Source organism: Schistocerca serialis, chromosome 1, assembly GCF_023864345.2.
Source record: "Schistocerca serialis cubense isolate TAMUIC-IGC-003099 chromosome 1, iqSchSeri2.2, whole genome shotgun sequence".
Lineage (NCBI taxonomy): Eukaryota > Metazoa > Arthropoda > Insecta > Orthoptera > Acrididae > Schistocerca > Schistocerca serialis.
Window position 1 is genome coordinate 901,343,141 of NC_064638.1, and position 14,484 is coordinate 901,357,624.

At 45.6% G+C, this 14,484-nt stretch overlaps 1 protein-coding gene across 2 annotated transcripts in view; it reads right to left on the bottom strand.

The window, feature by feature from the left end:
- LOC126411755 (transcriptional coactivator YAP1) overlaps positions 1–14,484 on the bottom strand; it is a 364,629-nt gene that overhangs the window by 64,735 nt on the left and 285,410 nt on the right. For both annotated transcript variants that reach the window (XM_050081388.1, XM_050081389.1), the window contains exon 3: positions 5,253–5,390. In XM_050081388.1, the coding sequence (XP_049937345.1) occupies positions 5,253–5,390 (138 nt within the window). The remainder of the gene's footprint in view (positions 1–5,252; positions 5,391–14,484) is intronic.

Consider the following 14,484-nt stretch of genomic DNA (forward strand, 5'->3'; position numbering starts at 1 on the left):
TCCGGGGAGTTCAAAAAAATGGTTCAAATGAATCTGAGCACTATGGGACTTAACATCTATGGTCATCAGTCCCCTAGAACTTAGAACTACTTAAACCTAACTAACCTAAGGACATCACACAACACCCAGTCATCACGAGGCAGAGAAAATCCCCGACCCCGCCGGGAATCGAACCCCTGAAACCGGGCGCGGGAAGCGAGAACGCTACCGCACGACCACGAGCTGCGGACAAATCCGGGGAGTCTGGTGGTCAAAGGACTATGATAAACTCACCCTGGTGCTCTTCGAACCACGCACGTACACCGCGAACTGTTTGACACGTTGCACTGGTCTGCTGTTAGATGCCATCGGGCCCAAAGAACTGCACGTAAAGGTGGACATGGTCCCCAGTGGCAGACACACACTTGTTTTGATCCAATGCGCCTTCCAATATGACGAGATCACCCAGGGAATACCAAGAAAACGTTCCCCAGACCATTACTCTCCCTCCTGTTTGCAGCTTTCAGAGGTTTCACGCCGTACACATCAACGACCATTTGTCCGATGGAGGATAAAACGTAATTCATCTGCCACCTGTCGCCTCTAACTAGACGTCCAGTTGCGGCACTGCAGTGTAAATTCCAGCCTCCGTCTCCGGTGAACAGCAGTCGGTATGCGTTCTTGAACCAGGCGCCTGCTGGCGAGGCCCATACGCACCAACGTTTGCTGAACGGTCGCAGAGGAACTTACGAAGCGGACTCGACTGGTTCATCTGAGAGATCAGTTGCTCAACAGTTGCGCGTCCCGCCCGTACACATCTCCACAGCTCTGTCACCTACGGCGCACAGTACACCACATTTGCCTCGGCGCCGTCTTTGAATAGTGCCATTTTGCCATGCACGGTGTACTTTAGCCACAGCGGCAGGCGAACAGTTTACAAACTTGGCCGTTTCCACCTTTGATCGGAAAGCCGGTGACCATGCTTTTAGACGTCAGATAAACAGCTCCGTTTCCGCCTCAGGAAGACTGCGCTGTGGTTTCCGCTGACACGCTTTATATACCGCCCCCCTCCCCCCCCCCCCCAGTGCTAGTGCTGCCACCTGCCGTCTTGCATGATTATTGGTCGTTGACGTCGAACATAGGCTGACGTCACACTAATATGACTGGACCGTGTAGTTGACACACAATTACCCTGTATTTGTAGTGACAACTGTTTAAAGGAAGAAACAAATTTCACTAGCGCATTCTCGAAGAAACAGCCGTGGAGAGCGAAGTCTGATCGAGCAGATATTAGAATCAATTCTGCCCCAACAATGTTGCTCGATGTAGGCGGTTGTGCGTTCTGTCGCGCTGCCTCGTGCAGGACAGTGCATTCCCGTGCAGTGCGGATCCAGAGACGGTTATTTCTCCCGTGGCCTGAAAGCAACTGAACAAACGCAGGTGAAGACGGCAACCAGCCACTGCGGTATCGAACCGCGCATGCCGTCGTCCTGAGTCACGCCAGATATCGATGGGACTCTGCGCGCTTGTTTCCACGCGAACCTTCACTGCCTGCTTAAAAGCAGCCGCCGAGGCAGTCCGTATCCTGTCTCAGAATCAACATACTTGATTTTGTATGTGAGTTCGCTAGTATCGGCACAGAGTACCCATGCTGTCCATTCACACAAATTATTAAGGCTTTATAGTGACTTCGTAGTTCGGTGGCATAGTGAAGAGACTGATAAGCGGCTACGCGACGGCAGGATTCGGATCGAATCCAACTTGGTAATTATTTTATGCGTTACAGCGAAAATTTGGTTAGTCCATAAAAAAAACACAAAATTAAAGGACCTCAAACGGTCTTTCACTTCAATGACCACTTGCGTCCTGCGAATAAGTGAGTCTATCAGGTGAATAAAAACCATATCACTTCCTGTCACCACCTCTCAGGCAGCTACTGATCCGTTTCTTAGCTACGCGTCAGGCCTTTCTTCCCGTATGGTCTCTTTCGAATCCGCCCCATAAGTTTTCAGTAGGACTGAAGCGAGGCGGCTGTTTTGCAAACCTCTCCTGCACCAGATGTCTACTGCAGACTAACACTGCTGGAAATAAATTCACCCTCAGAATACAGTTGTTACACCGATGGACTCATGGAATTACCCATAATATCAATATTCCAGATAGTATCAAGACAGTCATTTCTCCTGTGGAGCACACTAAGTCCACAGGGACAAATCCATCCCGAAAATGCCATGTGCACACCATCACAGAGATGACTCGGTGATTTATTTGAGGACGAAACAGATACCACGTGGACTATGTAACCGCACTGGACCATTATTCGCTTTAGGAAATACTGATTCGTAGAAAAATATTACATTCCGCTACAGGAAACGCCAATCAGCAAAGTCCATGATCATCATACAGCTTCCCATTAAGTCCCGTAGATTTGCCCTGTAGTCAGTCTTCCCGCACCTAGAACCGGACCGTGTCAACCGAATCGGAAAACAGAGCAGTGTATATCAAATTTAATACGTTTAAAAGAAGTATTTCGCCGTGATGTGTATACTAGTTCATTATCCTGAACTATGTTGTTACAAGGTAAAACATCTATTGCATTTCCAGTAACACGACATCGTTTTAGCCCTCGTTACACGGCGGACCCACCAACACCATACCATGCCCCAGTCTGTGACGCCATCAAATTCCCTTCCTCCTCAAGAACAATGACGCGGTCACAAATAACCCGTTGACGACGAGTCACGGCTCATGAATAAACTGGCTGGACTCGAAGAACGGTGTTTCTGGTATCTGACACAGAATTGTGTGCAGTCATTGACTATTATGGAATGAATGCTCGGCGCGTTATATTGCAACAGAATACTGGCATCACATGTGAGGATAAACCTCAACGGGGTAATTATTACAGAATGATTTTCCCCCCTGTGTATTGTGATGCCAGAAGGACGTTAACAAGTTGAGTCTTTAAATGCGTCCAAATAAGTTCAGGTCACTAGCCCTTATTTTTCGAGAAGTAGAGGTCAACAATCATCACGTTTGAGCGTTTTACTACCTTCAACTGCACATTTGTCTCAACGATGTGACGATTACTTGCGGACCAGGACGTCGTGGCTTCAAATCCCCATGCTTACCTATTTTAATTTTTCACCAAAACTTAAGATTAACTTCAGTTTCTGCAATGATTATAAAGCAATACGCTGGAGTGCAGAGCTAAAGGATGAAAGTAACTTCTACATGGACGTGTCACTGTCAAGAAACACAGCTCAATGAATTTGGACCACACACAGAAAGACCTGCTACAGTATTGTATGTGAGGAAACTGATATACGCTGAGGTGCAAAAGTCAAGTCAGATGTGCACAGATACAGATGGCGATATTATCGGCTACACAAGGTATAAAACGACAGTTCATTGGCGGAGCTGTCATTTTTACTCCGCGAGCCACCTTACGGTGTGTGGCGGAGGGTACTTATTGTACCACTATCTGATCCCCCCTTCCCTGTTCCATTCACGAATTGTGCGTGGGAAGAACGACTGCTTGTAAGTCTCCGTATTTGCTCTAATTTCTCGGATCTTTTCGTTGTGATCATTACGCGAGATATATGTGGGCGGTAGTAATATGTTGCCATTCATGTGAAAAGGTTTCCGATGTGTGTGTGGCTGCACAACGGAAATTAAAAGGCTTCTAACGCGGAACAGTAGTCGGAGTGGCGCTAAAAGCATGGAACGTTTAATTCCGGAAATCGCTAGGGAATTCAATATTCCGACTTCCACAGTGTCAAGAGTGCGCCAAGAATACCAGATTTCAGGTGTTATCTCTCACCACGGACAACGCAGTGGCCGACGGTCTTCACTTAACGACGGAGAGCAGCGGCGTTTGCGTAGAGTAGTCGGTGATAACAGAAAAACAATACTGCTTGAAATAACAGCAGAAATCAGTTTGGGAAGGAGAATGAACATACCCCTCAGAACAGAGTGGCGAAATTTGTGGTTAATGGGCAATGACAGCATACGATGGATGCCTTTGCTAATAGCACGACACCGCCTGGAGTGCCTGTCTTGGACTCGTGACCATATCGGTTGGACCCTAGACGACTGGAAAACCGTCGCCTGATCAGATGAGCTTTGATTTCAGTTGGTAAGAAGCTAGTTGTAACGTTTGAGTGTGGTGGGGACCCAACGAAGCCATGGACCCACGTTGTCAACAAGGCACTGTGAAAGCTGGTGGTGGCTTCATAATGGTGTAGGTTGTGTTTATGTGGAATGGACTGGAACCCCTGGCCCAACTGAACCGATCATTGACTAGAAATAGCTATGTTCGGCTACTTCGAGACCATTTACAGTCACTCATGACTTCACGTTCCCAAACAACGAGTTAATTTTTGTGAATGAAAATGCACCTTGTCAGTTGTTCGCAGTTGGTCGGAGGAACGTTCTGAACAATTCGAACGAATGATTTGGCCACCCAGATCGCTCGACATGAATCCCATCGAAGATTTATGGTATATGATCGAGAGGTTAGTTCGTGCACAATATTGTGCACCAGCAGCTCTTCCGCAGTTATGGACGTCTGTACAGGCAGCATGTGTCAATATTTCTGCAGGGGACTTTCAACGAATTACTGTTCTCCGCCGGGCAAAAGGATCTCCAACACGATATTACGGTGTATCAGTGCAGGTCATTTGGCAGCACCGGATCTGAACCTGTCCCTTTTCCATCAAAAGCATGAATGTTACACTATAGTGACACTGACTACAGTCTTGCCCTAAACAAATGCACTTCCAGGCCACATGCCGCGAATGAATGATAATGAGCACCGAAGAGCAAGCTATTTTTGTTTGGGCGTTCAAACAGCCTAGGGGTGTCTCGGTAAATTGTGCCTTCGAATCTTCCCGTTTTTCCGTTACTTTAACCGAACGATGTGTTTACCACTCAGAAAAATATTTGAAGTATTAGACAGTGTTGTGTTTTAGTTTCTAACCATGAAAACGAAGAACCAGGCACTAAATGATCGTTCAAATAATAGTGTGACGGAGATTGCGAAGAAAATTGCCCAAATGACAACACTACTTCCGCTCTGAATGACAGTCCCTCTGCGTCATTTAATACGAGACGATAAAGGTGCTAATTATCATCTGAGAGTGAGGATTAAGTGAAACGAATTAGTGAAGGCATTTTGCGTCAAAGCGCCAGAGCTCAAGAGTTACAAGCGCAAGCTGCCTGTCGCGGCAGAGGGGCAGAGTACAGGCCACCCACAGCAGTGAGCTACTTACGTATCCGGGGGTCGAACCAGGAGGTGGTGCGCGTCTGGTGGTTGATGAAATAGAGCTCGCCCTCGGCCGTGGTGGCCTGCTCCCAGCCCTCGGGCAGCGGGCCCAGGCCGCTCGCGTCTGCGCCCGCACCCTTGCCTCCTGCAACAGTCGCCGCCACACACTCAGCGTCACACCACAGCTGATCATTCTGCTAGGTTCTCTGCAACTACCGAACTAAAACAAAGTCTTGTGCTTACCGAAACGCCGACGTCGGGTTCACCCGGCTCAGTATACGGAAACAGCCGTAATCTTGTTGGAGCAACCATTCTCGTATTTTCCAATTATGATGTAAGACACAAGAAAACGTCTCAGTACTGCTGTCTGCACGTAGAACTGGACCCCAGTCTACAGACTACAATTCCAGAGTCAAAATTCTGTTGTAGTTTTTGCGACTCTTCCAAAAAGTAAGATGGAAAAAATCCGTCGTCGTCGTTACCAGCAACAACAACAACTGGAAAGGGAACACCAGTACGCAAAGAGAAGCTACACAGAAAAAAATTAGAGGGAAATCTACCTGCTCAAAATAAACTTCTTCCGAGAGAAATTCAGGTTGTCAGGTGAGACTAAACGAACAAACAGGAAAGAAAATCATAAATAACTATCATTTCCCGACTTGACAGCGTAACAAACCAGGAAGTCAGAGAAAGAAAGAATGCAGACCCATTATACACTACTGGCCATTAAAATTGCTACACCACGAAGATGACGTGTTACAAACGCGAAATTTAACCTACAGGAAGAAGATGCTGTGATATGCAAATGATTAGCTTTTCAGAGCATTCACACAAGGTTGGCGCCGGTGGCGACATCTACAACGTGCTGACATGAGGACAGTTTCCAACCGTTTTCTCATACACAAACAGCAGTTGACCGGCGTTGCCTGGTGAAACGTTGTTGTGATGCCTCCTGTAAGGAGGAGAAACGCGTACCATCACTTTTCCGACTTTGATAAAGGTCGGATTGTAGCCTATCGCGATTGCGGTTTATTGTATCGCGACATTGGTGCTCGCGTTGGTCGAGATCCATTGACTGTTAGCAGAATATGGAATCGGTGGGTTCAGGAGGGTAATACGGAACGCCTACTGGATCCCAACGGCCTCGTATCACTAGCAGTCGAGATGACAGGCATCTTATCTGCATGGCTGTAACGGATCGTGCAGCCACGTCTCGATCCCTGAGTCAACAGATGGGGACGTTTGCAAGACAACAACCATCTGCACGAACAGTTCGACGACGTTTCCAGCAGAATGGACTATCAGCTCGGAGACTATGGCTGCGGTTACCCTTGACGGTGCATCACAGACAGGACCGCTTGCGATGGTGTACTCAACGACGAACCTGGGTGCACGAATGGCAAAACGTCATTTGTTCGGATGAATCCAGGTTGTGTTTACAGCATCATGATGGTCGCATCCGTGTTTGGCGACATCGCGGTGAACGCACATTGGAAGCGTGTATTCGTCATCGCCATACTGGCGTATCACCAGGCTTGGTGGTATGGGGTGCTATTGGTTACACGTTTCGGTCACCTCTTGTTCGCATTGACGGCATTTTGAACAGTGGTCGTTACATTTCAGATGTGTCACGACCCGGGGCTCTACCCTATATTCGATCCCTGCGAAGCCGGCCGGAGTTGCCGAGCGGTTCTAGGCTCTGCAGTCTGGAACCGCGCGACCGGTACGGTCGCAGGTTCGAATCCTGCCTCGGGCATGGATGTGTGTGATGTCCTTAGGTTAGTTAGGTTTAACTAGTTCTAAGTTCTAGGGGAATGATGACCTCAGAAGTTAAGTGCCATAGTGCTCAGAGACATTTGAACCATTTTGATCCCTGCGAAACCGTACATTTCAGAAGGATAATGTGATAATGTACGACCGCATGTTGCAGGTCCTGTAGGGGCCTTTCTGGATACAGAAAATGTTCGACTGCTGCCCTGGCCAGCACATTCTCCAGATCTCTCACTAATTGAAAACGTCTGGTCCATGGTGGCCGAGGAATTGGTTCGTCACAATACGCCAGTCACTACTCTTGATGAATTGTGGTATCGTGTTGAAGCTGCATGGGCAGCTGTACCTGTACACGCCATCCAAGCTCTGTTTGACTCAATGCCCAGGCGTATCAATGCCGTTTTTACGGCCCGAGGTGGTTGTTCTGGGAACTGACTTCTCAGGATCTTTGCACCCAAATTGCGTGAAAATGTAATCACATGTCAGTTCTGGTATAATATATTTGTCCAATGAATACCCGTTTATCATCTGCATTTCTTCTTGGTGTAGCAATTTTAATGTCCAGTAGTGTAGTATTATGGACAGAATAGAAGGAAGGCAGCTAGGATGGTTAAAGCATGTCAGAAGAATAGGAAAGCACAGATGTCCAAAGAGCACGTTCATGGCACCCTCCTGAAAGGAGGAGGAGGAGGAGGACACTGCGAGAAGGGTGACTAAGAGCTATCAAAGAAGCGTTGGATAGGAGAGGAATAGAAGAGGATGAGGAGGAATAGCTAGATTGAGTCGTTTGGAGACAGAGATGCGAGATGCGCCTACAACTCTAGGACTACCGTGAGAAGAAGGTAAAGAAGCTTTTTCTGAGGATAACAGCCGCAATGGAAAAGGTATGAACTGCATAAAGGATCATCTCACAAAGAACGCATCCAATCGTAGCTCAAGACTGCATGTGGAAGACGACAAGCAATTGTCTTGGAACATCATTTACGACCCCCACTTTCAAATACATTCTGTTAAGTAAACGGCAAAGTATGTTGTGATTTCTGCACCCAGTCGTATCACCGGTAATTCCACTTCATTTTTTTCTTCTGGCACTTATTGTGCTTCGTTCCGTTGGCGTTAACGTCCCTTATACACTGATTGACAACATCCGTTAACTACTCCGAGGAAATAACCCTAAACTTCGACGTCATTTCGTTCACTTCTGCGCCATAGGCAGAGAAGCAGATGATTACAGTTACAATGGTTGTGACAGCTGGACGGTAACCAAAGTTATTTAATTTTCTCGCTATACGACCATTTTACCTTGAGTACCAGGGTATCTTAAGGACATGCGCGATGTCATGTTTATTAACAACTGCACAGCACCACGCAGAATAACACGTGCACGAGTGTGACAATGATACAAACACTGGGCACATTTATGATCAAGTCTTATTGCGGATCTATCGTACAATATTCTGGCATAAGGGGCATTCGCATATAGTTGTGCCCCAGTAAAGGGCTGAATGGAACGTATGGAAACAATAAGCATTCTAAAGATCGAAGTTCAGATCAATCAAGTCTAGCTCTAAAAGAGGATCACCAATATACACCTTCACATCAGTGAACGGGTACAATGGACTGAATAAAACCCCCAAGCGTCATCCCATACAATTGCTCGCAGGCTACCAGCAGCCAGTATAACACAGTTCTCGTGTGTAGGCCCTACGTTGGTGTTAGCACAAAAACAGACGGCGGCATTTGAAGTGGTGTCCTAGTGACGCCACAATCTTCATTGATAAATTTCGGTTCCGCATTACTTCTGTCGACCATCATACGAGAGAATGACTCCGAGCCGCGCGTTCTATGGCGTCTTGTCACAGTCAGCGCGGCTCGCTTCGTCGGAGGTTCGAGCCCTCCCTCGGACGTGGGTGTGTGTGTGTTGTCCTTAGCGTAAGTTAAAGTTAGATTAAGTAGTGTGCAAGCTTAGGGACCGATGACCTCAGCAGTTTGGTCCCATAAGGTCTTACCACATATTTCCAAAAACACACATACATATTGGGGTTACACAAAGCTCCATGGTGCGCGGATATGATTTCAGGTCACAAACGATAGTCATTCAAGGAACTCAGATGACAACGGTACATCACTGCCACCCTGCATCCTCGGTTGTTAACTCTAATGTGATAATTCCACAGCATTTATTTTTCACACAAGAGGACAAAGCTCGTCCACACCCGTGGGTTCGTGGACTTCCTGTATGAGACAGATATTTCAATGACCAGCAAGGTAACTTAATGTGTCTCAGATGCAACATATGGGGGACCATCCCAGACTTCCCAAGATATTGAAGGTAATTTGCTATTGTTGGCCATCTTGCCTCAGGAGGGGATATAAAAGTGACACAGTTAATTTCTCCAATGTCTTTCTAGAATATGCAACATCGAGTCGACAAAGGATCAATAGTGTGCTCGTACTGACGAAGTTCTCTGGAATTTTCACAGAATTTTGTAAGCACTGAAAAACAATCTATCAAATTAATGAAACGCAGACAGACGGAGACAAGAATTTGCTCCTCTTCAATGTCTACTGTCTGAAACACTGTGTTAATTCTATTGGTAATACAAGTCTCCGTCAATTTTATAGCTGCTGCAATATGTCTTTCAAAGGTTACAAAATAACAGTCATGCATGTGGACGTTCTGCGAGTAGTGTGCCCTGGTGCAGATATTATAGTCCCTGGATGACGACTAAGAACGTGTACTCCAAAACATGGTACATCTTGACATGACACTGACAGAGGTGAAAGAAGGGAAAATTAACAGAAATCTTAGGATCAATGGGGAATCTAAACCTTGTAGTCTGGAACCTAACCCACTAAGTCAAATTTCTGGACAAACCATTAATAATTTATTTACCTAATAGAAACGAAACTGGGGCCTTCAAAGAACGACTAGCTATAGAATTCTATTCAAGAAGTAAATAACGAAATTACTACGGCCTTCTACGTTATTCGTTATTTAAATTAGAAATAGTAAGTAACAAATAATTATTTGTATACGCAGAGAGTAAGAATCCCTTTATTCGCAAATAATTTATTTACCAACAAATTTATTGGAATGATCTATTTATTCTAATAATTATCTAAATGGAGACATATTCGAATAATGCCCATCTCTGATTGTGATACTCCCTTTGCCCGGCTGGCTGAATCGTGCAATGTCAATACTTGTGGGGCATTCGGATATGATAGTGGCCGGATGTTTGCATAGTTGTATGAGGGAGGATCGCCTTATTGTGCGAGACGAACATCTTACCACCTTCGGATCTGCGTATGCCATCGGAGAGCGACGTGGCTTTCTCTGCAACATTCTGGATCATCTCGTGAGATTGGTCGGAGACAAGCAGCATTTGGAAAAGGGAATCACCGTCCCATGCGTAGGCTGCCAATAACACCACGACACTGCGTTTGGAGTTGAATCGCGATCGGGAAACGTAGGCTGCTGATGAATGGTGTCAGCTGTCATGACGCTTCTGTGCTACCCCTGGAGACCATCGCAGGCGAGTATGGCGGCAACCTAGGGAGAGAACCCGTTCTTCTAATGTTTTGGAGAGACACAGCGGTGTCACTACTGGCGTCGTGGTGAGGGGGAACAGGGCCAAAGACGAGATATACGAGCCCTGTGGCGGGCGTCCCAGCACGTGGCACTGAGAGCCTTCGTGTACCAGCTATCATCTCCAGCAGAAAGAGTTGCTATTTTAGACCAGTTTAATGTTTCGTAGCTGCGCGTTTAAATACACTCGTGCTTTCGATAACATATGACAAAGTTAAGGACTTTATTGAGTACCTTGTCACTGACTCCGCGCGTAGCCGAGCGTTCGCGATGTACGTCGGGGGCGAGGTAACCAGTGTGACGTCAGTAGTTCGTTCCGCAGCCCGATGGGGAGCCATCGCCTACGACTTTAGGTTACGTCTGGTACTGACTGAACGAAATCTGACGGCAGAACATCACGTCACTGACGTCCTACGTCCTCATGCGTTACCTCTCATGCGACAGTAGCGCAATGTCATGTTTCAACACCACAATACTCGTCCACACATATGTCTATTCACGGTATTCGTGAAGATGTACTCTCGTGGCCACCAAGACATAACAACAGATGGGATATCAACTCCGTCTCAATGCCAGTATCCAGACTATCTGGGATACCAAGGATCAGTTCTATTGGCTGTGAGCCAGCTTGCCTCAGGAGAGAATACGGTGGCTTTATGTCACCCTTCCCAACTGAATTATGCGATGCATTCAGGCCAGAGGGGTTCAACAAACTGGAGACCTTGTCGTAACCACTCAAATTCCATCATACACCTTCTAAGCCCGAGAAGTTCGATTTCGTTTCCTCCTCAACTTGTGGGTGCTTCACCCTTTTTTTTTTTTAATCAGAAAATGTATTTTTAACAAGAACACACAGTGCTCATGTAGATAGTTGAGTTGTGCCAGTACTTCCGTGTGCGTTCAACAGATGTGTTTTCAGTGTGGTAAGTTAGTTCTACTGACGACCCTGCTCTCGTACGTGGTGTTCGATTTCGGATTCTACTTGACATAGAATGGTCGAAACACGCAGCATCTCTGCCATAAACAGTACCGTGGCTTCAATAAGGCTTTACACAAGCCGTCGCCAATAGGAGCGGGACCCGATTACGAGCGGCACATTTCTGCTATGATCTGGATTGTCATGGTACCATTGTGTACAAAAGCATCGGTGAGTCAGGTGCACATTAGCATTCCTCAGTGCATGCGGAAGACACTAGACAAGACCCGACGAAATGGGTAATGGATTCGAACATGTCGTTGAATACAACATGTGACATGAAATAGTGTCAGTCTGTCAGCGCATTAATTTCTAGATTGGAGACAAGGACGGACAAAACTTCCCAGCGTGAAGCTAATTATCACTAGGGAGCATGCATCGCTTCCTCTTAGTCAGTGCTCTTATGAAGTGCAGCCACCCGAACAATGGAAACACAGGATCTGGGTAACAAGCTATGGGCCCCCTTGAAAAATAGTAGTTGGCCAGGTGTTGCACAGATCATTTGAATGATTCTTTTATCGAGATGATATGGAACTAGTCAGATTACAGAATGTGTGTACATATTTAGTGTTAACATCAATAAACATTTTTTAGTCCTACGCAAGGAACTAAAACGTTTTTTCTGGATACCGCTTTGCAGATAGAAATTTGACCAGGTAATAGGAGAAGTTGTCCAGGAGAAATGATTTTAGGTTAAATTTATAACTTTCTGTGCTACCTGTCAGATATTTCATGTTTTGGGCAAATTATCAAAAATTTTTATTGCTGCGTATGGAACTCCTTTCGGAGCAACTGACAGCTTCTGTAATATAATGAAATGGCATGAAGATGGCACGTAGCGCTTCGGATTCGTTAACCAGCGGCTGAAAAACGACATCGAAAAGGAATTATACCACAAAATAGTGATAGTTTGGTCACATTGCTGGGAGCGAAGTATTTAATCACTATGGATAGATAAGCAGACTGGCTACCGGCAGATCGAGATTCGCTCTGAAAAAGATTGGCTTCAAATCATCTGATGACCTCTGTGAGTTCAAAGCTATACCTTTTGATCTATGCAACGCTTCAGCCACCTTTTAACGCATTGACGAACAACCTGCTTCGATATTTTAAATGGACGATGTGTCTTTATTGTGTGAACGACGTCGGCATTTGTTTGGAGACATCTGAAAAGCATCCAAATTACTTGGAAATTATGCTGAAGTGTGTCCGTGATGCAGGTCTTCGTTCTGTGTAATGTAAGATAGTGTGTCTTCTTTGCCCAGGAAATAAAAATCTCGTCGCACATAGTTGTTAGAGACAGTGTGCGCACTGGCTCAGAAAAAGTAAGAACTATAGCAGATTATCCAAATCCTCTGGACGTTAGTGATTTGAGAGGCTTCCTGGGAATGTACTCCTCCTACAGACGCTTCAGAAAGGAGTTCAGTTACAAAGTGCGCTCACTGTAAGTACTGCTGTATGGAAACGCCAAAACATTTTGGAGCGAGGAAAAAGACGCTTCCGTATCCTTTTCGTGGTGTTAACAGCCTCTAGTCCTGACACTTTTTGACGAATATGTCGAGATGGAATGACATACTGATGCTAGTGGCTACGATATACATCTAGTTTTAGCAGAAAATTTGAAAGGAACTGAAAGAGTGATTGCTTACTCCTCCAGAGTACGAAAAGAACTACGGTATAACAGAGGATGATAGTCTCCCGATTTTTTGGCATAGTCGAGATTTTTTTTTTTTTAAGTGGACACAATCAAAGATATTTACCTTTACAGAACTTACAGGAGAAACGTCGTAGAAGTTGTGATATCCTATTCGTCGCTGCATTAATGCACATTTCAGTAGGACAAAGAGACCATCCAACATTACTGAACAGCACAGATGATTTCGGAAAGGGAAAATTTGAATGTAACGTCACGGTCCTTAGAGACTGACCACAAGCTAGGATTACGTAAGGATAGGAAACTAAATCAGGCGTGCTCTTTTCAGAGGAACCATCCCGGCATTTGTCTGGATCGATTTAGAGAAATTACGGAAAAACTAAATTTGGATCGTCGTAATTGTCGTCCTCCCGAATGCGAGTCCAGTGTGTTAACAACTCCGCCATCTCACTCTGTAGGAGATGCCTTAGGACAGAGGGAATATTGTATGAAAAGAGTCACATTTCATTGGGACGAAAACAGATGCTAGTCATGCCAGCCGAGATCATCTGGGATTCACAGAGTCCACTGATAGAATCAGAAGCCGGTGTGATTGGCCAGGTCTCTAATAACCTGTGGGACGTTATGTAAGCCATTGCAGATAATACCAATAACTGAAATATGTGCCTCAGGTACCAGCAAGACATCTAGTAACAATTCCGCCAGCGGTTGCTCAATTTCATCAGATTGGAAATGACTTCTTGGACAGATATTCCAAGTTGACAAATGGTATTAATTACATCCCCTATGCTGTCACCGAAGCTGTAACTACTACTGAGGCTAGAAAATGCGAAGTTTCTTGCCGAAAACATGCTGTTTCGGTACTGACAGGGTCCGCGATTACGAATGTGTAATTTTTTCTCATTGAGTGAAAATGTTTCAGTCAAACTTGTGTCAGAAGAGGTATGGTCTCACAGAACCTTTAAACAGACATTGGTTGATATGCTCTCAATGTATTATGAGGTCTAACAGAGAAGTGGCTGTCTTAACATTCACAGAGCAAGGCAAAGGTTTCGCGGCGTTTTACCTGACTCACAGTCGAGAGACTAAAATATCAATGGATGCTTTCTTTTCCTTGTAACTTAAGGCCAGTTTATCCTCGTACTGCAAAACTAGTTTTGGACGATGTGTGAACAGGAAGCTGTGTGAACAGGGACCCTGTTGTCCTGGAATACAATTTCACCATTGGGGAACAAACATTGTACTAT